The sequence below is a fragment of the Calonectris borealis genome, chromosome 6, assembly GCF_964195595.1.
Source record: "Calonectris borealis chromosome 6, bCalBor7.hap1.2, whole genome shotgun sequence".
Classification (NCBI taxonomy): domain Eukaryota; kingdom Metazoa; phylum Chordata; class Aves; order Procellariiformes; family Procellariidae; genus Calonectris; species Calonectris borealis.
In genome coordinates, this window is record NC_134317.1 from 11,450,286 (window position 1) to 11,476,578 (window position 26,293).

At 50.8% G+C, this 26,293-nt stretch overlaps 2 protein-coding genes across 5 annotated transcripts in view; one reads left to right on the top strand and one right to left on the bottom strand.

Moving 5' to 3' along the window:
- The window catches only part of PARP9 (poly(ADP-ribose) polymerase family member 9), a 542,373-nt gene that overhangs the window by 320,247 nt on the left and 195,833 nt on the right, over window positions 1-26,293 (bottom strand). The window lies entirely within an intron of this gene.
- Window positions 1-26,293, top strand: part of SLC12A8 (solute carrier family 12 member 8) — a 70,604-nt gene that overhangs the window by 20,181 nt on the left and 24,130 nt on the right. For 3 of the 4 annotated variants that reach the window (XM_075152806.1, XM_075152808.1, XM_075152807.1), the window contains exons 5-7: window positions 1,684-1,875; window positions 5,243-5,474; window positions 22,610-22,723. In XM_075152806.1, coding sequence (XP_075008907.1) covers window positions 1,684-1,875; window positions 5,243-5,474; window positions 22,610-22,723 — 538 coding nt within the window. Of the gene's footprint in view, window positions 1-1,683; window positions 1,876-2,721; window positions 2,832-5,242; window positions 5,475-22,609; window positions 22,724-26,293 lie in introns of those variants that run through there. The other variant, XM_075152809.1, reaches the window with a different exon arrangement.

Consider the following 26,293-nt stretch of genomic DNA (forward strand, 5'->3'; position numbering starts at 1 on the left):
CACTTTCTCTGCTTGCTATTGTTGCTGTGAGTCCAGCCTTTCTCCCTGGTCGTTAACCCTTTCTTCTGCGGGAACCATTGGGTTGCCCATTAACTAGCTGCTGCCATAGTCTGGTGCCACCAGCAGATTCTGGAAAAGCGTGTCATATTTATTAACCCTTTTAACCTGAGGGTAAGCTGTTGAAGAAAAAGAACAATTATCCTTTTAAAAAAAGAGCGTCGGGTTGTAGTGGGTTGTGGTGCTGACCCAGCCAGCAGCTGCGTTTGTAGCAAACCTTGGCTCCGTTCCCTACTGACCAGATAAAGCCCCTGTCAAAGGCAGCAGGATGCTGAACCAAAATAGGATTTTATGATGATAGCAACATCCTGGCTATGTTTCTGTCGTTTCACAAAAAAGAGAAAAGAAAAAAAAATCTGGGATTTCAACCAACCCCAAAGCTGAGAAGCAGTCTTTTAGTGCTGGTGATAAACAAACCCCATCAAGGCTAGCGTGACCCCAGAAATGAGCGTTGCGGGAGCAGGAGGAGAAGGAGCAAGGTTGGAAAGGAGTGATGTGGACATGGCCTGTAATATGAGTAAAGGCAGGGGAAGGGGAGCCAGACGTTACCGAAGCACTGGGCACTGGAGATTTCTGATCGTGCAGTTGGAATCGCCGTGCACGGGGCTGAGCGATTTGTCAGCAGGGGAAGGTGGGCTGGAGCACGAGGGAAAAAACTTTTGACCCTGGAAAATAAATTACAGCCATGTGCAAGAGAGTTGGAAGGTCCTGAGCTCGGAAGAGGTGCTTGAATGCTTTTGGAGGTACTGAGCGCCTTCTCTTTCTGAAAATCCAACCTGAACTGAACCCCCAAAACCAGAGGTGATGCTGGCCCTTCAAGCTGCCAAACAGGGACCTGCAGCTGGGTTTTTGCAGAGGCTTTTGCTCTTCATCCCACAGTGAGACCGCGGCTGGTGCAGCAGCTCCTCCCTCCCCCCGGAGCAGGAAGGGGTTTTTTTTTTCAGGGGGGCTGAATCTTCTGCACAAAACTCCCCCGAGTACAGGGAGAGCGAGAGCCGCCTGCCACTGGGCGGACGTCCTGCAGATACGGCCCAGGGCGCTGGTTTACGAGAGTGTTCTTTATCTTCCACACCGCGTTGCCTGGGGGGGTTTGTTCTTTGGTATCTCATTGTTTGGGAGGATCAGAGCTTTTAACGGTAAATGTTCTGAAAAATTAAAAGGCGAGCTTGATGCTGTTAATAAATCAACTGTCGCAAATCCCAGAGATTCAATTTTGTTATGAAAGTGGGTTTTTTCTTTAAGCGTGTCATTCTAAAACATGCAAATAGGCAGTGATCCCCTGCCCGTGGTGGCTGAATCATTGTCTGACCTCGTTCTTTTTAAACCAGAGAACGAAATCGGTGATTCCTGCAGGAGCCCCGTGACGGAGCAGAACCTGCTTATGCAAAGGTCTGCCCAGCCCCAGGATGAGGCAGGTCGTCTTCAAAGGGGCGCTAATAGGAACTGTAAATTTGGCAATCAATTATGTTAATCAGATAAGTAGGAGTGTGTGTGTTTTTCTTTTAATCTGTAATGACTCCAGATTCATTGATCACTAGTGACTAGAAGTGGATAGGTCCTTTTTCTGTCTCAACAGAGTTGGTGTGAGTTGATCTTTATTTGATTTTTTTTTTTTTTTAATTCCAGGGAAATACTGGCATTGTAATGGGCATGTTTCTGGTGTCTTTTGTCATCCTGGTTGCCCTGGTGACGGTCTTATCTGGAATTGGAGTGTGTGAGAAGTGCAACATCGGAGGTGGAGGAGTCTACTCCATGATTTCTACTGTCCTTGGAGGTCGAGTAGGGGGCACCATTGGCCTCCTTTATATTTTCGGTCAGGTAATTAAAAAAAAAAAAAAAGTTATTTAAAGAAAATTTAGAAACTTTGCAATGCAGATATTAATCCTGTGCTGCCGCAGGAAGTAATGCTCCAGGTAAAATCTGAGTAATGCTCCAGTATGCTGGACAGCATGGGAGAGCACCACGGGGAGCATTCAGCCCCGCTCTGCTCCCCAAGAGCAAGCCTGTGCATGGCAACGCGCGCCTGGCACGGGTTGCAACGGTGGAGGAACTGGGTGTCTGAACCAGCGAACCGTGCAGGACATGCCTTCCCATCCCAAATTACCCCCATTGCCAGGACATGCCCTTGCTGACGAGAGACTTGACTTAAACCGAAGCGGGAGAGGCCAGGGTGGCCACCTAAAGCCCAGCGAGTGGCTGTGGGCTGGCGGGTTGGCCTTGGCGTGCTCCCCGTGCCCTTAGGGACCGGGCAAGCCTTGGCCGCTTCTCTGCGGGAGCCAGCAGAAGTGGAGCTGGGACGGGAGGAGAGCTGGGCAGCGGTAAGGGCCACAGCTAATTGACTTCTTGAGATCCAAAAGTCACAGTTCTGGGTTTTCCGAAAGGCCCCAAGGAGCCGTCATGGTGGTGCAGCACCAAAATACACAAGTAGTAAACATAAAGAATGGAAAGTAATCTCTTAAACCTGCAGTAACTTAACCCCCTCCCCCCATAAAGATGTTATGAACAGTATAAAATGTGGTGAGCAGAAAAGCATTTTTATTGAGGTTTGTTTTTAACTGACTGGCTTGCAGCAATCTCTGAAAACCCTTAAAAACCCCCAAACCAAAAATAATCCCCTCTTCTCCTTTCACTGCAGATTAAAAGCAAGTGTCCATAAAATACAAACTGAACGCAGTTACAAGCCAAGATATGGAAATGGGCCACACATGAGAATCCTTCCTGTCATATTTTCCACTCTCGCTCTCCGAGCAGACCCCGTCTGGGAAAGCAATCAGGTTGCAGCCTGTCCTGAGGGTCGTAAAAGCTGGGCCGCGGCAGCCCCGGCCCCTGCCTAGGCATCCCGTGCGCACGGGGGGCTGCGGGGTGGGAGCTGGCAGCTCGCTTAGGAACGCTTTGCCCGCTCCCGAACGCTGATGCCTTTCCCTTCTCTTTGGCCGTGCCTCCTGCCCAACGTGCTTTGCACCAGCTGCAGGCTGCTCCCCGGCCGCAAGATGCTCACGGAGTGCTGTAACCTCCATTACGAGGCGAGTTGGGCCAGAAATGGGGGTATTCCCCGTTCCCTGGTCTGACTGGGGCAAGTGGGGAATGACTGGCCACGTGCTGCTGATGCCTTGGGGGATGAGAGGTGGCTCAGTGCCCTGGGGCTGCTGCAGAGATGGGTGCCTGCCGCACCAGCTGAGGTGAGCTGAGACCCGGTTGGGCTTTGCTGTCCTCCTGGGATGCTCCAGAGGAGAGGCTTAATCAGATTGCCCTAAACGATGCAGCACGCATCTACTAGGTCCTATGGAGACCGACGCGTGTTTGGTCACCACAGCTCTAACTGTGAGGCCGGGGTTCGGTGCTTTCCTCTGCAGTCTCCTTTCCTGGAGTGGTTTGCAGTAAGACCTGTCTGTGCAAGCAGAGGTTTTCCAGGGTCCAGCCTTAAAATCCCAAAAGCAAAGATAGTGGCAGCTCTTGTCTGGGTGTTGAAAATCAATTACGTTCCTCGCCCAGCAAAGTGTGTGGTTTACAAAGGCTCGTGAGGGACTGATTTCTGCAAATTTCAGCCTAGAGCTCAGTTCTGATTTCGAGATGGGTAGTTCATGAGAAACCAGCCCGTGTCCCAGTGCCGCTGGGGCCCTGGCCACTGCTGTGCGCCGAGCAGCAGGTGCTTGTGGGCACCCAGCTCCTCCGTTCTGCTGGTGATGCTCATGGTTCATCAAAGGAAAGGCTTCAAGGAGGCTTGCGGTGCTGAGACTGTCAGAGGCTCGCTGCCTCTGCTCCCTTCAGAGTGCAATTTTTGTGGGTGCCCCAAGGGGAGCTGTGCCGGCGCAGGGCGTTGTCTTCTGCTAGCTCAAGAGGGACCTGTTTTCCAGAGAGAGCACCCGTGTAGGACATGCGTGGTGCACTCAGTGGCAGTGTAGGCCACGCTAAACACAAGTAAGCAAGAATATATCCACTTATTTGGGGACTACGTTGCAGAGTCTGAGAGTCCTCTGGTGGAGACATTCATGGTGGGGCTACCAGCAAGGAGGAAGAGACTTTCAGGGTGTAGTTCACCTGATGTATGCTAGGTGTCTGCCTATGATGGAAGTGAATCCTTCTCCAGGATCTAAGTTGTAGGTGTCCGAGTCTGAACAGGTGAATCCCACGCACCTTGCTTGCCGAAAACCACACACGAACCCGCAGCTCCTGGGTACGGGTCAGGTTGTCCTGAAGACCCTCAGTGGAGCGGTGCTGGGTCGGTCCAAGGGGGATCTGCAGTGAAGGAGGGGTCTGCTCTGACTCTTGCTGGCTTGGGTGGGGGTTTTCTCCCTTCCAGTCGTGTGGGAGCTGTGCTGCACATCCCTCGTCTGTGGATGGGGATAGTGGGGTCGCAGGGCCCAAGGTCACACCACCCGTGCTGGCGTGCAGCTGCGTGCCCCGACCTGCTTTGCCGGGGTGCCATGCACTGGAAAAGGTTGTGGCTGAAATGTCAGCTAGTGGGAACCTTGGGAGGGAAATGTCCCGGTATTTAGGATTGCTGCCCCGCAGTGGGGTTTGGGGCCTGAACCTGTGCTGCAGATGTCCCGTCCCGCAGACCCTCAGCCACCCAGGGCAGAGCGCGTGTCCTGCCCTGCAGCAAGACAAACAAGCAGCTTTCCCGGGAGCTCGGGGGGCATGGCTTGCACAATGCGCTCTCCTCAAAAGTGCAGGCTCCGTTCCAGCAACGAGATGGGGAGCCGGCGAAACATCAGACTTTACATCCAAACTAAACACTGAGTTAAAAATAACCCCTGGGAGGCAATGAAGGGGGAAGCAAACTGCTGTTCTTCAGGCAGGTGTTAAACTGGGACCCTTTCCTTCAGAGGAACAGAAGAAGGGAAGAAACTTAGAGGTTGACTCATCCTTTTCTCTCTCGGAGAAGCCAGCGGGGTTTCTCCTGGAGCATTAATGGAGGGTAAATCTTAAAGCCAGTGGAAAGTTGCTGGGCTGCTGGCCCTAGCGCCCAACCTTCTCTCTTCACCTGGGCAGTGGGTACGCTGCCCTGGCAGCGTGCTGTCCTACAGCAATAAGGTTCAGTCCCTGTAGGCCAGGGTAACATTAAAGATTGTGTTGTGACAGCAACTGTCTGTCTGTCTGAACGGGGATCCCCAGCCCGGCACGGGGGCTGTGGACGGGGATCCCTTGTTCTCCCACGGGGCACTCACAGAGCTCTGTCCTTCAGTGCGTTGCAGGTGCCATGTACATCACTGGCTTTGCGGAGTCCATCGCGGATGTCCTGAGCCTCAGCAACATCTGGGCAGTGCGCGGGATCTCCCTGGCTGTCCTGCTGGGTCTGCTGGGGATCAACCTGGCCGGGGTGAAGTGGATCATCAGGCTCCAGCTCCTGCTGCTCTTCCTACTGGCCGTCTCGACGCTGGACTTTGTCGTCGGGTCCTTTACACACCTTGATCCAGGTAAAACTGGGGGTTCATCACATTGGGGTCAGGAGGCGTTAATCCCCTGGGGTTTTCTCCTTAGGTGTCTTTGTGAAGTTACACATCTGAGCAGAGGTGGAGTTCAGCGCTTCCCCTGTCCTTTGGTACTGATCTTTTAGAGGCAACCCGTAATTTTGCAAGGAGTAAGTATTTCCAGAGCGTGACTGAAGATGCCGTATTAATTTAGGTGTTTAACCTCAGGAATTGAGCTCTCAATGCGTGTGCTTGTTATACTTGCATTGCACTCGGAGGTTTTCCAACAACAGAGAGCGACTGCAAACGCACTTTGTAGCCTTCTGCTGTCTAACGCCGCATTAAGCGTTGTGCCCTCGACAAACGGAGGATTGTGACTTTGCGTTGAGGAGATCTTCTCCCCAGAGACCCCTGAGGTCACTTAGACCCTGGCTGTGGTGAGCTGTGCACGCCGCTGGCTTTGCTGCCCAGGGCCATATTGGGGAGCTGAGGGGGGAGCTGGGTGACTGCTGGGGTTTCAAGGAGCCAAGTCTCCCCTGTTAACCTTCCCCAGCCTGACTTCAGCCTGCAGCGGTGGCTCCAGCTTGGGCAAGGCAGAGGTTCGGGGCTCCCAGCTGCAGCCCTGCTTGCACCCCGAGTCCCCTTCCTCTTCCTCCATCCTCATCCCTGAGAGGTGTCTGCAGGGAAACACGTCTCAAGACGCGGGGAGTTGCGGTGGAAGGGGTCCATCAGTGCCGCAGCGGCCGCTTCAGCGATAATGAAGTGTAATTAGCTGAGTAAACAGAAGGTGTCACCTTTTTCTTGGCTTCCCCTGCGTCCAGCAGCACCTCAGGGGTTGCAAGCGACCTGCTAACGTCGCTTTAAAGAAAGGATCTTCAGTTTTTGATTTAGTTAGGATTCAGCCGCCAAGTCGGCGGCAGGAGGTGAGTCACGGAGGTGTTCGTAGCACCGGTGGCACGTCTGTGTTTTCGCACTGCTGTGTTATTTTGTGCTGCCGGTGCGGTGTACCGGGGCGGTGGGGTGGGGGCAGAAGCTGCTGCAACAGCAGCTGCTCCTCTCTCGGAGAGAGCCTTGTGGAAAGGCGTTTGCGTTTTATATTTAGCATGTAAGAAATGCCCCAAATGAAAGCCGGCAAAAGTCTCAGCAGACACTTGCAAACGAGAACGAAGCGAGGACGGTTGTGCTCGGTGTGGCGTGTTTTGCAGAGAAAGCAACCGACCTGCTCCAAACAGCTGCGTTTCATAGGAAGTTGTTTTCTAAAGGAAACGGAGGGGTTTGCATTTCGGTTGTGCTCGGAGGAGACCTTTAATGTGGACCTAGAGACCTTTCTAATAGTAGAGAGAAAATGAATGCTTGGGGTGAGAGCTGGTGGTAGGAAAGTGAACATGGGACCAGGAGGAGAGAATTAGAGGAATACAAACGTCAGCAGGAAACATGTCCAAGTTGAGGTCAACGTAGACGTCTTTGATTTCCTCTACTGCTGAGCACTATGTCATTTTTTTCTGACAGAAAATAGAGAAAGGAAAGGAACGAGGCAGTTGAGCATCACAGATGCTGCAGTTCAGCCGTGGCTGGCTAAAGAGAGGGAGGTTTGCAGGGCACGGAGGAAGGTCGGGCTGATGGTGGCTGGATCCAAGCCCTGAACACCAGTACCCCAGAGCAGCGCTGCCCACATGATGGAACCTGCAGCCATAAGGCTGGTTGGGAAGAGCTGTGGGTTTCTCTGCTTTTAGAGACAGTTTCCGTGTGAGAGAATGGTTTTGAGTCCAGGCTGAACAGTTGGTTCTTCCCAAGTCCTGCATTTCCCCAGAAGGCCTCTGAGTGGTGTGTCAGCACCAACGGTGAGCGCTGGCCTTCAAGAAGCCTTCTGTCTTGCATGCTTTCTGCATGGCATGGATGGATGCTTGTCTCCTGGGTGCGATTGCACCCGTCAGCAAGGCATCCCTCCTGCAAGGCAGCGCAGGAGGCTGCGGCTGGGACGCGCAGGTGTCGGTGAAGCTCCATCCTCGAGAGTCGGCTGATGGCAGCGGCGGCGTGCGGTACCTGAGCCCAGCACCTGGGCAAGCATTTGAGACCCCTTTGGGGTGGGCAGTCAACTGATCAGCTCTCCGCAGCCTTCACGTGCGTGCCGTTGTTTTGGGTTTGGTTTTTCGGCTGCAGCGGTGACGGAGATGCGAAGGGCAGCGTGCAGGGAGAGCCGTGGGAGGGGGAATTTTTGGGGACAGACCTGTGAACTGGAAAGATTTCAGCTGACATCTTGCCTGGGTTGCTTCCTTGTTTTATGACAGGTTTATGGGGTCTCAGCTTGCAGCGTCAGGTCTCGGTCTCTGAACCTGTAAAATGGGCCTCGTGCAGTCATCCTGCCTTTCCTGCTCCTACCATGGCAGCCGTTCCCCTCACTTCACATTTCCAAGCGCTGCACACATACCAAAGGACTGCGCATCTGCCAAGCAGCAGTTATTTGGATTTAAATAATCTCCAGGAATGCCTGTCCATCTTGAAGGTCTTAAACGACTGCCTTTGTGTGGTTGCGCTGGGTGGAGTCCCCTGCTCTTCTCCCCGTTCCCTCGGCTCACACCCAGGCACACACCAAATCGGATATTGTCCAAGCACTCACTCCCTTCCTGTGGTTTGCCTTTATTTTTAGTCTGAGGACGGAGTGTGTTTACACAAAAGGGGGCTTCTCAGCGGGGCTTCCCGCTGCTTTTTCTCCTTCCCCCCACCCCCCCGGCTCTCTATCGCTGTGGCTCGCTCCCGCTCCGAGAGCCGGCCGGGCTCAGCCCGGAGCTGGGGCTGGAGGAGCTGAGCGGCTCAGGCAGACGGGGGATGCTCTGGGTCGCTTGTCCAGATGCTGCCGTCCCTGCGGAGACTGCAGGCCGGCCCGCCTGCTCCCTGCCAGGCCGCGGCGTCCCTCTGCCCGGCCCCGAGGGCTTCTGCTCCTTCCCGCAGGCTGCCTGCAGGGTGGGGTGGGACTGGCTGATTTTTTGGAGTTAATCCTAAATCCTCCCCTTGGCTCCGGCCAGCGCTTCCCCTGGGGACGGGTCACGGTCCCAGGCTGGGATCTTGGCCAGGAGCGGGTAGCGAGGAGAGGGGCTCCCTGTGCTGTCTGAAAACCAGCCTCTTCCAGCTGCCTCCGGCCGCTCACCTTAAAATTCAGTCCCACCTTCAGAAATGGAGGCCCCCGTGCTCCTTCCTCGGGACGGAAAACATCCGTATTCTTTCTCCCTAGGCACAACTTACTGTTTTTACCAAACCTAACGCGGGTGAGTTGAAATGAAGGCAGCGCTCGACTTCTCAACCCATAACCAAGACTCAGCGCTTGCTGCACAACTGCATGGAAGCGATGCAGGGTTTTCTTGGCTTGCGAACGTTTGCATTTTAATTCTGGAGGTGCATACCTCAAAATCAGCCCGAGTTATTTTGGGGGGAGCGGTGAATGTAAAGCAGAGGATGCTCCTCTCCGTCACCAGCTCCTCAGAACAGTATGTGAAACTTTTTGGCTTCTTCACGTCCCGAACGTTAGAGTCATGGAAAAAGAAGATAAGCCCGCCGTTAATGCCCACTCTTTTATTTTCCTAGCATATCTCTGCTAATTTTTGTCTAGGGTGACTCCCAAATACTCCCTTTCAATTAGGCGCCTGCTTTCCTGTTTTGGCAGCGGCTCTCAGGTGCCCTGTTGAAGCAGAGCGGCTGCGGGAGTGCGTCGAGGGGGGGTCTTGGGGGGAGAGCTGGTGTTAATTTGATTGCGCTTTGTTGGGGAGATGAAAGGAATCGCAACATGAGCGAAAGGGGCCCGACAACAGCCTCTTAAATGCCTAGGGGAAGAAAAAATAAATGGTTTTGTTGGGAATTCAATAATTGGAGGGTGGGGGTCTGGCCCCTGGGGACCCCCAGGGCTGGGACCCCCCCGTCCTGCAGCAGACGGTGCTGCGTGCCTGGGGCTGAGCCCCTCTCCTCCCGGCTGGGGAGCCCCGGTAGTTTGTTTCTCAGGGACACGGGGAGCCTTGAAAGGCGCATTGCTGTCAGGGTGCTTCTGCTTGGGATTATTTTCCATGCAGACCATGTCCTTTGTGCCACCCGTTTCCCAAAGCTGCTCACGCAGAGCTCAGAAAACCCATTTATTATCCTTACTTCTTCCTCCGAGGATGAGTCCTTTGGAGGATTCATCCCCCTCGGGTGTCCTGCGGCCGAGCCGGGGAAGCTGATGCTCTCCCGTGGGTACTGTGGGTACCACTGGTGAAGAGCTGTGGGAGAGGAGCTTCTTCCTGGGGCTGCTCCAGCAGACAGGGAACCTGCAATTGTTAAAGTGATTTATGTAAATAAACACTCTGGTGTTGTAAAGATCCCTCAAATGGTGCCTTGGGGGCCTTGATGGATTGAATTAATTAAATATATTCCCACATATTTAATATGAAAGTGATCAAAGTGTCCTAATCGGGGACTTTTGCTTGGCTCTGGGTTGTTTTATTTTATTTTTGGGCATGAGGGGTGTGCCCCGATTTCATAAGAGAGGGCGCAGGAAGGATGTGTGTGTCAGAAGATGATCTGCAGCGAATCCCAGAGGCTTTATCCAGGCTGATTGCTGACTTCCTGGCCTGAGACACATCTGGAAACTGGCATCCAATTCCAAGTAGAAATCACTGAGCGAGCGGCAGCAGAAAAAAAATCCCACTTTGCTACCGAACCAGGTAGACACCGTGGTGAATAAAAGCAGGAGGCTGCTAATAGGCTCTTTATTTATTAAAAAACACGGAATTGCTTTCCCCAGGTTTTTCCAATTATAGTGCATTGAATGGCCCTGACATCACTCTTGAGCCGGGGCCAGCCTATTCAACAGTCTGGCGAAGACATTTATTAACTGGTTACCTGCCAATTGTCTGGGCTAGGAGCTGCGGGACAGATGTGTTTTGAAAAGTGATAACATTGTTAGGGGCCTTATTTAGATAGTGAGAGGAAAGCTATACCGCTCTGTCCAGGCTCTCTGAAGTAGGTATTTAAAGCGGTTTATTTAACAACAACAAAAAAATTTAAAAACAATTAGGTTGAGATGTAACTTTGCTGCATGGTTCCACTCTGCAGCCCTGTTTGTAGGTAGGTTTTCACGGTGTTTCCTCGCTGGGGGACACCCGGCAGCAGGACGTTGTTGAGGAGCAGCGGTCTCGCCTGCCGGCGGGTGCTCGGGCTGTCGGTACAGCTGCTGCTCGCAGGGGGCCGGGGCTGGCATCCCTGTGCCCCCACTCCGCCGGGGCCAGGAGGGATTTCTGAGCCCTGAAGCATCTCCCAGGAGGCGGGTAAGGAGGAGGGGAGGAGAGCTCAGGGCCTGCGGGTCCCTTCCCTCCTGCACCCGCTGGGCTGCGCTGGGGATGCCACGTGCGTCTAACCTGCTCTTAAAAATTTCTAATGATGAATCCTCTGCTGACCCTGCTCTGGTCACAGCTATCGCAGGCTAAGCCCCCCTCCTGCAGCCAAAACCCACCGCTTTGGGTCTCTCGAGGACTTGGGGACCAGCTGACGTCCTTCCTTTCTGCATTAAACCACCTTGCTTGGAAGACCTCTTGTGCTCCTCTTCAGGCTTCTCTTCTCCAGGCTGTGCCACCCGAGCGGCCACATGGGGCATGGGACGAGCTGCCCTCCGCCACGTGCTGCCGAGGAGGAGGGGGGTCCTGGCCTCCTCTGACACCCTAAAACGTGCCACTGCACGGTGCCGTCAGGGCCAAGCTGGCCCGGGTCCGTCCCTGGAGCAGGAGAGGGTTTGCAGAGGTTGTTACAGGTTTAAACTTGCTTAATAGGTAGTACTGCTGCTGATTTATACAGCAGATTTTGTACGCGGTTGATTTAACCTTTAATTTCTTTGCTGTTTCCCTGCGAGGCAATGCTAAGCTCGTCTTCCTAGAGCTTGTAAGTAAATCCTGAAATACCTTGGCTGGCTTTGTCCCCTGCTAGACGCTGCCTTCACGTGGGCTTTCCCCACCCGCTCTCCCCATAAAACCTCCCGTGCAGGCTCTCCGTTCAGCAGCAACTTGTTTAATGCTAGAGACCTAATAAAATCAACTGGCTGAAGGAAGATATATATCATCCCATAATCTCTCCATCTCTCCCTGTTGCTGTGTTTAAATGGGACAGCTTTATTTAACTGCATCGACTTTTTTTTTTTTCCTCTTTTTTTGGTGCCACTACATAATTGTTTTCAAACAATGGAGATATTTTGCCTCCTCTTTTTTCATTCCCCCAGTGTTTAATTCCAGTCACAGTTCAGCTGTGTCCTGAATCAGCTTTCCTTATTTTTAATTTAATTTATGAAGATAATTTCTAGATATTAGATTCTTTCTCCAGCCGCCTCACTTTTAGTTCACATTCCTCTCCCAGGCTAAAGAGAAAACTTTGCGTGGGACATGGGTCCTTATCTGCTGTTCGTCATCTTCTTGGCTGGCTTCTGTTAACAATTTTTGGCCTTTTTTGGCTGTAGGTAAGAGATTTTAGCCTGGTTGTACCTTCACTGGCCTGGATGATGGCCCGGTGGCTCTTGCTGGTGTTCTTTTCTACTCAAAGGGGAAATGCATTCATTGACAAGTGTGATTTTGGTAGGGAAAATGTATTCTCTGATTTAAACTGAATTCAATTAATAGTTTCAAACAAACAAAAAAGATCATTTTAGGTAACAACATCTTGCTCAACCTTTCCAAAATCAAACACTGTTTGATGTCCAGTTTGGTTTGCAGTCTGAAACTAGACTTGAAGCTGTAGCTGTGTGTTTTGTACAGAGGATAATGAAAACCTCCGAAAAATAAAATCAAACTATCTTTTTGGACACAGAATCAAAAAATCAACAAACGGAAGAATTTTCTTTTGAAATACCATTGTCATCTGGATAATATATCCATCACTTGGAAGTACGGGATGCTCTAGTCATGAGTATCCAGAAGACACTGTAGACCATGGCAGGGTCCGGTGGATTACGTTACATTTTGATTAACTGCTTTCTTTTGAAAGATGGGGATTTGATCGACAGGGATTGGGCTTTGTCCCAGGCAATACACGGCGTAGCTCTGAGTTAGAAAGCAGGTCAGTCCAGCGAGTCCGAAGGATGTGTGTCATCGCCGCTGCCGCTCAAATGCTGTTCATTTTCCTCCAATTGTTGTGCCTTGAGTCAGCCTAAATTCTGATTTCTCAAGGCTGGGGTTTTTCATTGGAGAAGTTCTGCAGAGCCTCTCACGGCCAGGGACTCTGGGCATGACTTCCAAGAAATACCACTCTATAATTAATAATAATATCCCATTGATGCAAACTGTTTTCCTAGAAAAAGGGTGAAGTAAGGGACGTTTTACTTCTCGTCCTCTTTGTAATGAATAAAACCATTTCCACTGGCTGGTTTGAATACCGCTGAACAAGCCAGGTAGTGGATACCACATCAAAAAATAAAATAGTAATGGAAGGATTTTATATATTATGGCAAGTCTGGTGCTTAGCATTAAATAATAAAAAACATAAGTGGCCTTTATAAAGTTGAAATACCCATGTTAAAATCTCTTCCTTTTTTTCTCCTAATCAACATTTCAGATTTTCCACCTGCAGAAAATACCTATTTTTTGGCTTTTTTTGCAAAAAAAAAAAATTAAACCCCACCAGTACACCTGTACAGACAGAATACATGCCAAAGGGCTCTACTAGCTACTGCCCTGTGCACTGCGGGCACAGTCCTGAATTTTCCTTTATTTAAGCAGTGCCAAGGTGCTGGGCTTTCGTGATGAGGAGCTGCCCGTGTGGGCGCTTTTGGGCTCTTTGTGTGCTCTTGTCTGCGCCAGTAGTTTTCCACTTCTCCATCCTCCCGCGAAGCCAAGGTGGAGATAAAGCAGGCGCACGGGGAGTTGGGCAGAAATTAGGGTTTCCTCCCACCCAGCCCGGTCCCGCAGGAGACGTGATGTGGCTGGGGAGAGCTCGGGGGGAGCGTAGGCTGCTTCGTGATCTGAGAGAGGTGACAGCATCCCGCAAATGAAAATTGCCCCATTAGCTAAATACGAAGTCGGAGACCGAATTAAGCAGCTCCCTTTGTTTTTTCTGCCTTTTGTGCTATTTTTAGCTGTTGGCCAGCACCCATTATTGCAGGTCCGTTGGCTTTAGGGAGAGGAGGATGCTCGTAACCTGAGGGCTCTCGTGGCTGGGGTGCTCCACGAGGAGATCGGGGATGGAGTGTGAGTGCATTTACCGGGGGTGCATTTACCAGAGGGGGAGGATGTCAGTGCTTGGGTTGCTCACGTATGCGAAGGACTGGTGGTCCCCGAGCGGACTTTTTGCAGGTTTCCTTAAACAGATCACCCCCGGCGCTTCTGCTCTAGGCTTTCTTGCTCGCTCAAGGGTTTTCAATGCACAAATCCCACGCTCCTCTGTGCTTCCCGTAACTCGGCAGACCGTTGCACCAGCCGGTGTTAAACCTCTTTCCAAGAGCATCCTGCGGCAGGCCAGGCTGCCGGGCACGCTGCCGAAACCCCGAGCAACTTGAGAAGAGGTCGCCTGCTGCGTCCGGAGACTTCGGAGAAGAGCAGGCAAGTGAGTGCTTCCCCTCGACAGCGCTGTCAGTCTCCACGCTCGCTAATTTGTCTGCTCAACTGGGAAATACTTATGCACAGGGGTGATTCATCGCCCCGCAGCAAGGTTGCCGGCAGCCATCGGCGTGATGCCCGTCTCCATGCCGGCACTCGAAGTGTGATCTAAATACCCCGTTTTCGTCCCCGCCGGCAGTTGCCGGGACGGACAGGTGTGCTGGAGGGTGGTTTTTGGGAGAGGGTTAATGGTGGGATCCCTTCGAGCCCATGGCGGCAGGAAGCAGTATTGTGTGTTGACTTTAAACAGGAGGTTTGGGAGATCAGCTCTGGAGCAGAAAACAGGGGCTCGGGAGGAACAAACACTTGCTGCTTCAGAAGGGCGGTGATTTCCTTTCGGGTAAACACGTCATTAATCTCAGGGAGCACATTCTTTTCCATCAAAAGATAAGGGATTCGAGTTGCCTTTCTCAGGGCTTGGCCTTTTTAGATTGTTTTAACTGTGGCTTTCGCTCCTTCAATTACAGACTTTACATAATCTCTCATTTTGGGTTTGCCGGGCTTATTATGGGTGCAGAGAAAGTCTTGGGCAAGGGAACTCCTTTCCTTCTTTCTTTAAAATTGCTCTGATCCTTCTCCCCCCACCCCTCTCTTGCCAATTTTTTTTTTCACTAAAACTTGTCTATTTTTTGCTACTTGCAGCTCTGACGAATTTGAAACGTAAGTGTGCTGTTTGTCCTAATTTATGAAACCATCTCCCTAGTGCTAATGATAAAATAGGAGCTTATTTGTTCACCACAAGTGGAAAAATAGCAATGGGCTCCTCTCCCCGCCCTGGGCTGCCTCTTGCTGCTCAGCTTTGGTTTGGCATTTTTGAGGAGGCCACTTGCTGTGGCCAGCGAGGCGTGGGGAGATGCCGGCTGTGGCACCCAGGGCTTCATTTTCAGCTGGCACCATCCTGCCGCGTGGGGAGACAGCAGCGGCAGGGCTGCTGCTTTCGCTCCCGCTGCCTGTGGCTCGGGGTCTGTGATCGCTCTGCGCTCTTTTGATAGTAAATGTGTTTAACTGGGATTTCGGGATGAAATTACAGAGGGAATTTAGTCCCTTCCCGATCTTACCCCCCCTTCTTTCCAGTGCGTTGTGCTTAGGGCCGCCAGCAGCGGCGTGGGCTGGGGTGGGGTAGAGCAGGAGCTGGGGAGCTCCCGCATCCCCCATCTCCCAGTGCCCCGGCAGCTCGAGCAGACGCTCTGCAGTCCTTCTGCTCTGCTCGGTCAGTGTGCCCACCTGCCGTTGTGTTAATTGCGAATTGCTGCGTTTTTATCACTGCACAGTCATGGACTTGCATGTATTCAACGCAAAAATTCCTCTCTATTTTTTCCCTCGCCTATTTTAAGACTCCCAAAGCAGAAATACTGAGGCTGGGGAGCTGTCAGCAGGTAGGACGTGGCCCTGAGGACTGCGACGAACCCAAGGCATGACATCACTTGTGACACAGGGAGGGTGAATCTGCAGGGACGGGTATCAGAAGTCTTGTGTGTGCTCTTTTCCGTCTGGGCTGGGCTACACGTGCCCCATCTCCAGCTACGGAGCTGTGCTGCTGCCCACAAATCCAGCATGGCGCAGACGTGCTCCTGGCTCGTAGGAAATGTGCACTGATCCACGCTGACTCACGTGGCACACGCGTTGCACTGGGGCTGCAGGAAAGGGCAACCCAGGTTTGGGGTTTGGGTGAGTCCAGCAGTAGCTGTCAGGGGACAGGGGCATCGACCTCTTCAGTCCGTCCCATCCTCCTCCAGCTCTGCTCCCCTGCAGCTCTTCTCTTTTCCTTCTGTTTCTTCCCCGTCTTCCAGCCAAAACTTGTATATCCAAAGGTGAAGCAGGAGATGTCCTGGAAGATGTTAAAACGTTTTTGTATCCCCGTATGAGTTCAGCGAAGGTTATGTTTATTCTCTGTACCTGCCAGTGCAGCTCTGCCTCTTAATGCACTTTGCTTCCATGACTCACCAGTTCCCCGTCTCTTAGAGGATTGGGACTTTCTGGTGAAAATCTGTTCGTGCATCTCACAGGCCGAGGGTCAGCCCACAGCAAGTTGAGCAGTGACCGGTAGCACGGAAAAACCACCACACTGTCCTCCGTCCACCTCCAGCGCCGCTTCCCTCTCACTGTTTTCCTTCCCAACCTTTCCACGTTTTTCTCACACACCTCTGCCTCCCCTGCCCTGCTCCAGGCTGGCAGCAGTGGGGCGACGCCTGGGAGTAGCGATGGGAGTGTTGGACTTGCCTGGGAAAAAACACCGGGAAGACCTCGGGAGCTGGATGGTTGCAAAGGCACGGCTGCAGGAGCGGCCCGGCCTTGGAAGAGCGTTGGGAATGCGATTGTTAGCGTCGGCGTTAAGCCCAAACACAGGAAGCCAAGCGTGTGCGTGGAGGGGTGTGGAGGGATGGGGCTTGCGACTGCACCGCTTTGATTGATTTATTTTTTATTCTGTTGGGAAAGGTGATTCAAGTGTTATTCATGACCCCGGTGCCCTCTTCCTGCCTCTTTGATGATGCCAATCCGCTGGAGAGGGGCACCGTTTTCAGTGACCTTCCTTGGGCGTGCTGCCTGGCGTGGCTGGGCTGTGGTTGCGGACAGCCGGACCCACGTCGTTCTCCAGCACGTGCGGGTACCCCCTTCGCTGGGGAAGCCCAGAGCCATCCGGAGCGTGGCTGCGCCGGCGCAGAGCATCGTTCAGAGCTGTTGCGTCAGAGGATCCTGTGCTGCTTGTGGCCTCAAATTAAATTTCAGCCTTTGCGCAGCATGGGGGGAACACGAAGATAAAAAGACCGTGGGGTTTGGATGACATTCATGGCTTTGCATCCATCTCTTTGCATCCACAGTTTCTGTGTGGGTGGTTAATCCTGTGTATCTGCAATTGCGCACTGAGATGCTGAAAAACCTATTGCTGGTGGTGGTTTGGCATCAAAACGTTGCTTCATTAAAGCCAGGCATGCCTGACTTTCCCTTGGCAAGTGAAGATGCTGTTCTTGTGTGATAGGCTGTGGGTAGTAAGTACGTTTTGGTGAGTTTGGTGACCATGAGACCATCCATGGATGAACAACTTCTGCAGGCAGGGAAAGCATTAGTGTTGCAAGAGCTTTTGGAGGGAGAATTTCACTCCTTTCCTGCTGTAGAGCACTTCGACTTATGTAGAAATTAATTTGGCTTAGGCCACCCAACAGTCATCTGATAGACCACAACTTCTGAGAGTTACCAACCTGACAGGGCTTGACTTGCCCACCGGGGAGTTAACAGCTCAGAAGTCCTGGGCTTGTACCTTGCCCTCGGCTGAGAGGTTGGAGGAGGAAAACGCAAGCATGTGGCTGGTGAGAATGAAACTTTATCTTACTTCAGGGGTGTGTGTTCAGGTGAGGATGGCAGCTGTGGGACCAGGCTGTGAGGACCGTTCCCATTTTCTCCAGCACCTGCACCAGGACCTCACTCCGGTGTGCTTGGACTGGTGTCCAAGGAGAACGACTGGATTTCAGAGCTTATGCCAGGAGGGTTTAGAGATGGAAGAAGAAATGGGAGGGGGAGAGAGAGAGAGGAGATAATTATGCCAAGGATAGATAATTACTCTTTGGCTCTCCATGTCTTACATCACACAAGATCCTGAAAATGTTGGGGTCAGACCTGGGAAATGTGCTGCAAGACAAACACTTCCAGCTGTTCCTCTGAAAGCAAATCTCAGCAAGTACCTTCCAGGTGGGAACGTGTGGGCTTACTTATTTAGGAAAAGAAAAAAATCTCACCATTTCAAGCCTTAAGCATTCACCTTTGTAATTAAAATCTCTAATCACAAGCAGAGCGCAATACGCGACCGTCTTCTGGGAGCTGTTTCTGAAGGTGGTTTTCCATTTTTGCATTATTTAGCCCTTGCCTCGGTGCCAGGGTTTACTTAACCTTAAGCTTGTGAACAGGCTTATTGAATTTGGCCAAGACTTGACTAATCTGTAATGAGCTCCAGGTTGCCTGGAACTTGGCAGTGCCGTCGTCCTCTGTGCCGTTGCGTAATGGCCTGACCCCGCGTAACCACGGCTTCGCCTCACGCCCCTTCTCTAACCTCCTTGAGTCCCGCTCCGAAACCCCGGGCTTCACGGAGGCGCTGCCCTGCTAAGGGGTGTCCCAAGTGCCGAAAACCTCCTCAGCTGCTTTCATCCTCTTCCACGGGGCGAGAAGTGGGAGAAAGTGCAAGAAAAGCTCGAACCAGCTGGGGCAGAGGGGGGATGCAGCGGTGGCAACCAGGCAAAGGCTGGTACCTCCTCCCAAGCATCCGTGGTGGCTGGGGGGACATGAGAATCCTGGCCACCTTCCTCCTTCTCCTCTTCCTCCCCCTCCTCCTCCCTCCATTGGGCTGATGTGCAGCCCCCTGTGGTCCCCCTGCGCTTGTGAATGGAGGATGCTCATCCTGGAAGCTCTTCCATTTGAAACTTGCTAGGTGGTTTTTATTGTTTATTACATCATTTTAAAAAGGGCAACTGGAAGGGCTTAATTTGTCAAAAATCACAGGAATAATTCAGATGTTGCTCTAAGTCAGTTTTTTTCCCTGTTGTTTATTTACTTCAGCTCAACCACTTGAGAAACCCATTATTTGCCTGCTCCTTATTGAGTATCTAATGGTGAAAATAAATTGTTACTGCTCTTTATTGTGCATTTCCCATAAGGCTGACACGGCACAGGGAAGGAACCAGATTCTTTTCCTTCTAGCATGACACCGGGAAGATTGTTTATAGCACTTCAGCTCCAGCCCTCTGCAAGCCAGCCGAGAGCAGGATCATTAAAGGCAGGATTTAGAGGCTGTGGGGTTGCATAAATTAATGGAGAGCAAAATTTGTCAGACAAACATTTTGTAATGAGCGAGGAGGGAGGAATCTGGCTTGGTTCTCATGTACCCAGCAGTAAGCTGGAGGAAAAGATCCCCTTACAAAAAAAAAATTCAATAAAATGATCTTGCCTTGTTTGGAGATGAGAGAGCCAAATATAGACCCTATCGCGTTTCCTTCCCTCCTCCTTCCGAAGCTCGTCCTTTTGAAGTGCACTTTCAATGGGATGTGGATAATTGACTCTGTGAACAACCGACCGAGTGCTCTGTTGGTTTAACCGATTGGTCTCAGTTGCTGATTCCTGTTTTGTTTTGGATGATTTTCAGCCCAATTGCCCCGTCAACTACAATTAGTCCCATTAATATGACAGCTGAAAGGTCACAGATGACTCGCGCCGGTGGCAGGCAGGAGGGCAGCCAGGAGATGCTCACAGCGTGTTGTTCTCAGCTCCGCGGTCGCGTGCCGATAGCTTGCTTAAATTGATGGCGATTGCAAATCCTGGTGTAAAACCGATCAAGAGAGACATGAGATTTGCTTCACGGGAGGGTGATTGACTGAGGTAGGAGGTTGCAATAAAAGTAACATTTGGATGAACTTTTCTTTAATTAGACAAGAAAGCTCCTGGTTCTGTATAAAGGGGAAATGTGGAATGGCTGGGCTTCCTCTCGCCCGCCAGAGCCGGAGAAGGGAAGCAGAAGTGGGATAGAGTCGTAGGCGCATCCTGTGGCTCTTTCAACAAATCCATGGCTGTCGTTTTCTGTGGTTTCAGTGACATCTGCCATGGTTTCGAGCTTTGTCTCTTCCACTCAGGATTTAAACTTAGGGGAATAAAGTAGGAAAAGGGAATAGCAGACGAATGGATGGAGCACAAGGGATCATTTGGCTGCTTAATATTAATAGGGGTCAGATGCACACAGGTGCAGATCAGACAGACTCATGGGTCTCATGATCTCTCTTTGGCCATGGTATGGCCAAAATGGTATCACGGAAAATGTAGTCTGGTTGTATACTTGGCCTTTTGTATGAGAAAGGAGACATAAGGCACCCTAAGTGCCTGGATCAGCCCATTGTTGAATTACATAGCCCCAAAATCCGGTTGGAAGACCCCGGTTGGAGATGGTTCACTTGCAAAGCAGGACGCTGTGCCTGGTGAGGTTCTGCAAGGGTCTGGTTCTGGTTTGGTGTTACTTGGTATTTTCCTTAACTGCTTGGATGATGGCAAAGAGAATATGCAGCTTCAATTTGCAGATGACCCCCAGCTGGGAAGGGCTCCCAGCAGCCTGGCTGAGAGGGTCGGACTTCCAGATGACTTCGCCCAAGCTGGGAAGTGGTGTGAAAAGAACGAGTTGTGGTTTGATGAAGACAAACATAAAGCTTTACAGCCTGGCAGAAACCGTCGATGGTGCCAGTCGAGGTTTGGGAACTATTTCCAGTAGGTGAAAGGATGCTATTAAAAAATGCAAATAGCTTATGGATCAGACAAGAAATAGCATCATGAACTTCAAACAGGGTGATTTTGGTTAGACAGTAGGGGAAACCTAAATGATAAAGACATGAAAATATGAGAGTAAACCATCAAGAGAGGCTAGAGTCCACTTCACAGGAGATTTTTAAGAATCAAGAGTGACATAGATACATTGGATGCTGCTGCTGTGAAGCACAGTTTGGAGAAGGTCTGCAGATCTCCTTGGGGCAAGATGAATATTTTGTCCGCTCCTGTTGTTTTACTAATGAAACATGAACATTTCTATGAGGAGCTACTTTGTGAAAAATCCCTTGGCCAGGGACTGAAATTTTCCTCAAGCAGTTTGGTGGGAGCTTTGCAGCCAGCCCATGTGCCGTGCTATCGTGGGCACGAATTCCAGTTGAAGGAGCTCAGGTCTGGTCTTGCAGGAACATACAGCCTACACAAATGCCCCCTTTATTTCTCCAGAAGCTGCAGACATCTGTGAGGTCCAAAGGTTAGTGTGTTGCGCTGAGCTTATTCCCTTTAAATCTCGTCTGGGACTTGTTCCTAGTGAAGATAGCTGGTGCTTTTAAAAAGCCTAGCAGCAGGAGAGTTCTTCCATCAGTGTGTTTCCATCCATGTTTGGGCAACACAATGAATGCAGATGTAATAGGAAACTTTTGATTATCTATAGGATTTTTCTGTGGCAACTTCAAAGCTCTGTGGTTAGTTATATTCTGAGACTTTAAATGGATATGTCTTGCGTTCAGAGCTCTGATTTAATTTTCCGGTTTAATCTATTGTCCAAACATCATTAATGTTGTCTTTGAGGCATGGGACAGCTTTGATGGAGTCTTTTTTTAATTTCTGGCCATTACCCTGTGCAGCCATAAACAACATCCTGCCTGCTAATGAGAAAATTCAAGTTATTGCAGTCACATGTCTTGTGAAAATAGATTGTAGTGGCAGAAGAAAAAAAGGAACCGACTGCTCACCTCCCACCCCCAGCTGGCACGAGCATTTGGATTCCTGACAGGGACGAGAAGTTTCCACAGGTTAAGATACTCCATTAAAAAGCAGTGTTGCCTGTTGAAAATGAAATTAATTTCATAGATGTATCATTAATTCCTTAACCTGCTTTCATGAGTTATGTTTTCTACCTATAAGTATCTAAAACCTTTCCTAATTAACGCATGGCACGTCAGCTGTCGGGCTCAACTATTCCTAACAAATCCAGGTTTGTGGAAGAATTTGACCTGTCCTTCCAGTGTGAAGTGAGGGAGCAGGATCCTCCATTACATACCCAGTAAACCAGTTGCATGACGTTGGTATCCCACCTGTTGCTTTCCCCTCCCTCCTATCTTCTGTAAAACTTTTTGTTGGGAAAGTAGAACTGGTGCGTCTATGACCTTGGAAAGACTTGGCAGAAGTCGGTGTGGGGAGTGGGGCACAGCCCAAGGTCTCGCCATTTGCTCCTTGTTGCGCCGCGATAAACATCTGCAGAAGATTTGGGAGGGGGGCGGCTGGTTGGGGTGCACAGCCCCAGGTTTAGCCCTGGTTTGGAGATGATAACGCAGCAACAGGAGAGCAATGGCATCAGGAGGGTATGTGCACAACGCGGCAGTGGGCAATTTTAGAGCACCTTATTCCTTCTCCTGGGAAACCCATCTTGTAGGGGAGAGCCCACCCTGCAGCAAACTGGCTTTATTGGCTCTGGGCTCATTGGCAACCAGTGTATAAACTGGGTGTGTTGGTAGCAGCTTCACAGCATGGGCACGTCTCGGGTCTTGTCTGTGCAGGAGCTTGAGTGGCAGAAACACAGAATTGGGATATGGTGTGAGGGCTTGCTCAGGGATGCAGTTGTCTTATGGCAGTATGATTTTGCTCTATTTGGGAAGAGGGTTAAAGTGGCATCAATAAGTAAGTATAAATATTAGCTGATCCCTGCAGCCAGTTTTCCTCCATGGACAGGTTTCACAGGGAGATGTCCTCCTTGCTTGCAGACGGGACTCGATACGATCCATGTTCTGGCTTGGCGAGAGCCACCCACCTGGTGGTGCCTCTCAACGTGCTGGCCTGCACCGCTGCACCTTTCCCTGCCATTTGCTCCCTTGTGACCACACTGACCTCTTCTCTGCCTTCTCCCCCCACCAAATAAGTTGACATTCATCCTTTCAAACTCTCCCTGCTGTCGCATGTGTTTAGAGGACGGGTGGTCACTGAGAGCAGGCTGGAGGGTCTCCTGCAGTCCCTCTCGTTTCTGAGGTTCTCCTCTTGCTCTCCGTGTCTTCGCAGAGCACGGCTTCGTCGGCTACTCTGAAGAGCTTATGTTGAACAACACGCTGCCGGACTACAGCCAGGGGGAGTCCTTCTTCACTGTTTTTGGAGTGTTTTTCCCAGCTGCCACAGGTGCCGTAAGTTTTGTCCTCCCCCTCTTTCCCTCCACAGTCACATCTCAGAGATGAGCAGAAGCAAGGGGAGTTCCTCAGGGCTGCCAGGCGAGGCGAGCGGGACCGTACTCGGCCGCAGCAGACTCATGCGGTCGATTCAAAACGTTCAGGCTTTCCTCCAGCATCTCAAGTTTTGCACACTCCTGTCCTGTTCACTTGAATGTGCTCTTCTGTCTCTCTGTGGTCAGAAACTGCTGGTCAACCCTATGGGTGGTGTAAATCCCTCCCTGCCAAGGACAAGGCTCAGGCACTGATCCTGGCTAGTGCTGTCAGGCCACAAGCCATCAAGCCTTTTTAAAAGTGCCGATCATGATTTATCTTATTAGCTAAGCCTTATGACTTGGTTGCAGTGGGAGGGTGGGGAGAGCCAGGAGGGATTTCCCTCCATCCTTACCGCGGGCGGGTGGCCGAGCTGGGCTGATGCCATCGCTCATGATGCTGACCCACCACTCTCTGCACGGTGTCACGGATGCATCTTTGCGTGTCAGCAGAGCTCACGTTTATGAGCTTAATTGGATGCTTTCATATTATTCATTCCCTTAAATTGCCGGGAAGATCCATGTTCCCTTTCCAAAGCTGGCAGTCTCCAGTGGGAATGAAATAACTGTCAACTGGAGTTACAATACCTTTTGTTGATGCTGGGTTTTTTAAGCTATAAAAAGTACCGATTATAAGCAGTTTCCATAGCGATGAATCCTTGGATTACAGAATGAATTTTCAGAGGATTAGCTCTAAGCAACTCGCTGGAAGTTGTTCACAGAATTGCTGCAGTACAGGGAGACAAACTAAAGGGTTTTGTGAAACAATGGGACTGGAGGAAGGGTCCGGTAGCAGAAGAAGTCACTTTGTCAGGTGCACCTAGTGCAGGACTTCAAATTTTCCTTTGAAATCCTCTTTTCCAGCTTATCAGGCTGGCTATTGCCTCCGTGTAGACTTCCTCCTGGAAAACTCACCTGCCTGAACTATCGGCACCAGGGAGAAGTTGCCTTTTGCCCTCTTTTTTGTTATTTCTGCCTGGCCCAAGCGAGTCCCCCAGCCAAAGAAAGAGGCCTTCCCCATGAGCCCTGCCTCTGATGCAGGAAAGCAGTTTTTTCCAACTCCCTGGTTATAGAAGAAGGAATAGTTATGACAAAGCTGTGCAGAAAATTACCATGATTAGCCGTATTAACTGGTTCTTCATCACTGCTAATGCTTGGCTGCTAGGAAGAATGCCAAAGCTAATAGATATAATTTATTTAAAGCCCTGGCAGCCTGTTGCTCTGTTAGTTAGCAGTAGTAATACCAGTAGTAATGTTAAACATTCTCTGAAAATACAGTTTGGGCTGATGTATAATTACTTTGGTTGCTGCACAGCTTTTTCATGCATTCTTTTTAATTGCTTGGTTATTTACAGGGTTTAAATTATATTCCTTCGGACTAGCGGTGCCAGTGGTACCATATAACATCGCTATTGCTCCTGTTATTGCTGTTTGTAGCACTGTGGAGTTCAGGAGCCTCATAAAACGTAGGGTTGTGTTCGGTGCTCTACATGAAAGAACTTGTGATCTGATTAAGGAATTTTTAGGGTGGGGGTCAAGACTTCCCTGCTGCAGATGACAAATGGGGAGCCCAGTGCAACTTCAGAAGTGCTGGGAATAAAGCTCACATCCAGGGCCGGGGCAATGGGTGAGGGCTGTGGTTCCCCCACGTCCCGCATGTCCCGCGCTGGCTTAGCTCGCTCCTCGCCCACGACGGGGGTGCGATGCCAGGGCTGCAGAGGGGACCCCAGGTTTCTCGGGGTCACCACGTGCTGGGGCAGAGCTGCTTCCCACTGCATTGCAGGCGCTGCCTGGACGCAGCCCGAGCCCGCCAGCAGGACAGGCGGTCCGCGAGATTGGAGATGACATTTCAAGGGTGGGTTTGGCAGCGGCATTAATAGCAGGCTGGAGAGATGCGATAGGGTTGCCAGCGCCTCCGGCGCAGGGCAGGCAGCCTGATGCAGATTGCGAGCGAGCGGCAGCGTCGGGCCCCAGCACCTCCCGGTGAAAAGGAGCGGCAGGGATGTCCAAACGTCACTCCCAGGCTGTCACCTCCAGCCTGTGCTCCTGCTCCTGCCCAGCACCGTCCCCAAGTGGTACCCGCTTCTGCTGGGACCCCCGCAGTGACCCGGCCAAAGCACTGGAAGCAAAATCCTTTGCGTTAAGATGCATCAGAAATTTGGGGAGAGTTTCACAATATGTTGTTTAGTTTTGCGGGGTTATTTTGAGCCAGTTTGAAACATTTCTGTGACCCACAGCAATGTTCTGTTTATCTTTTATTATTAAACCTTGTGTTTACTCTTTTTAATTTTTAGCATATGCTAGTTTACAATCTAAGATGCTGTTTTGATAACAAAGTTTTTTAAAAAAAATGTTTAGGAAATTGTGAAACAAAATGTTTGGGCCTTTCTGAGATGAAATGTTCCCCTTTGAAGTGAAACTATTTTGATCTCCTCAGAATAAGCTCTCTATTCACCCTCCGAAATGGTTATCTGAATTCAACTGGTTTAAGTTCGGTCTCTGGCATGTGCAGAAAAGTGGCTTTAAGTTGCCCATTTCCACCAGAAATAGCAGTGAAACTGAAGCTGCAGAAACACAGGCTGGTAAGCAAAGAGGGGCAGCCGCTTGGGGAAGGGGGAGCGGGACTTGTGGGGAGACCCTCGCCGGGACCGAATGGGCAGGAGGAGCCGCTGCCTTGGCCAGGGCACTGCGGCCAAGGATGGTCATCCCAGCCTTTTGTAGACTGGTAGCAACATGCTGCCTTCTACGAGCAGCCTCCTTTGATAATTTTGCTGCAGGTCCGGTTGTTTTCTCTGTTTTTCTGTATTTTATTGGTACGACTCCAGCAATGTGAGTGAAGTTATCCTGATTTTACAGTTGAGCGGTGTTAAGCAGAGGCTGGTCCATTGGCTTCCTGGGTAATAGCTGTTTAAACCATTTCAGCTGGATGTGCAGTGCAGCTGGTCTTATTCCCCCAAGTTTGTCATTTAATAAGAAAGAAGTAGCTGAGTGATCCAAAACATACATCTAGAGCTGGCCTAAATGGGAGTGCATGGGCATGGAAGGCTCGGATTTGCTGGCTTCACTCAAAAAGACTAACGTCCTCACTACGGAAGGTGTGAGCATACCCCTATAGAGATTCTGTGCATTAACCAGATGTGTTTCTGCATATTTGTAAATACCTTCTTTATGCACATGTTTTGCTGCCACATTGTGATACACACACACCCAGCTACCCATCTAACCAGGGCTTTGCACGGGGAAGGAGTCTCGGGAGCTGCTTGCCCACGTTCAGCTCCTAGGACTGCACAGCGGCAGTCGCAGCAGCCATGCAACCATCAGTGCAGGTTTAAAATGCAGTTAAATGTTGTTTCTCTTGTGCAGAGAATGTTTTCCTTTTTCTGCTAAATCCCCAAGGTTTTCTGTCTAATGAAAGAAGTGTGTTGTCATGTGATACAAGTAAGACGACGTTTGAAGTGGCGTTAGTGGAAAATATCATCGTGCTGAAACCA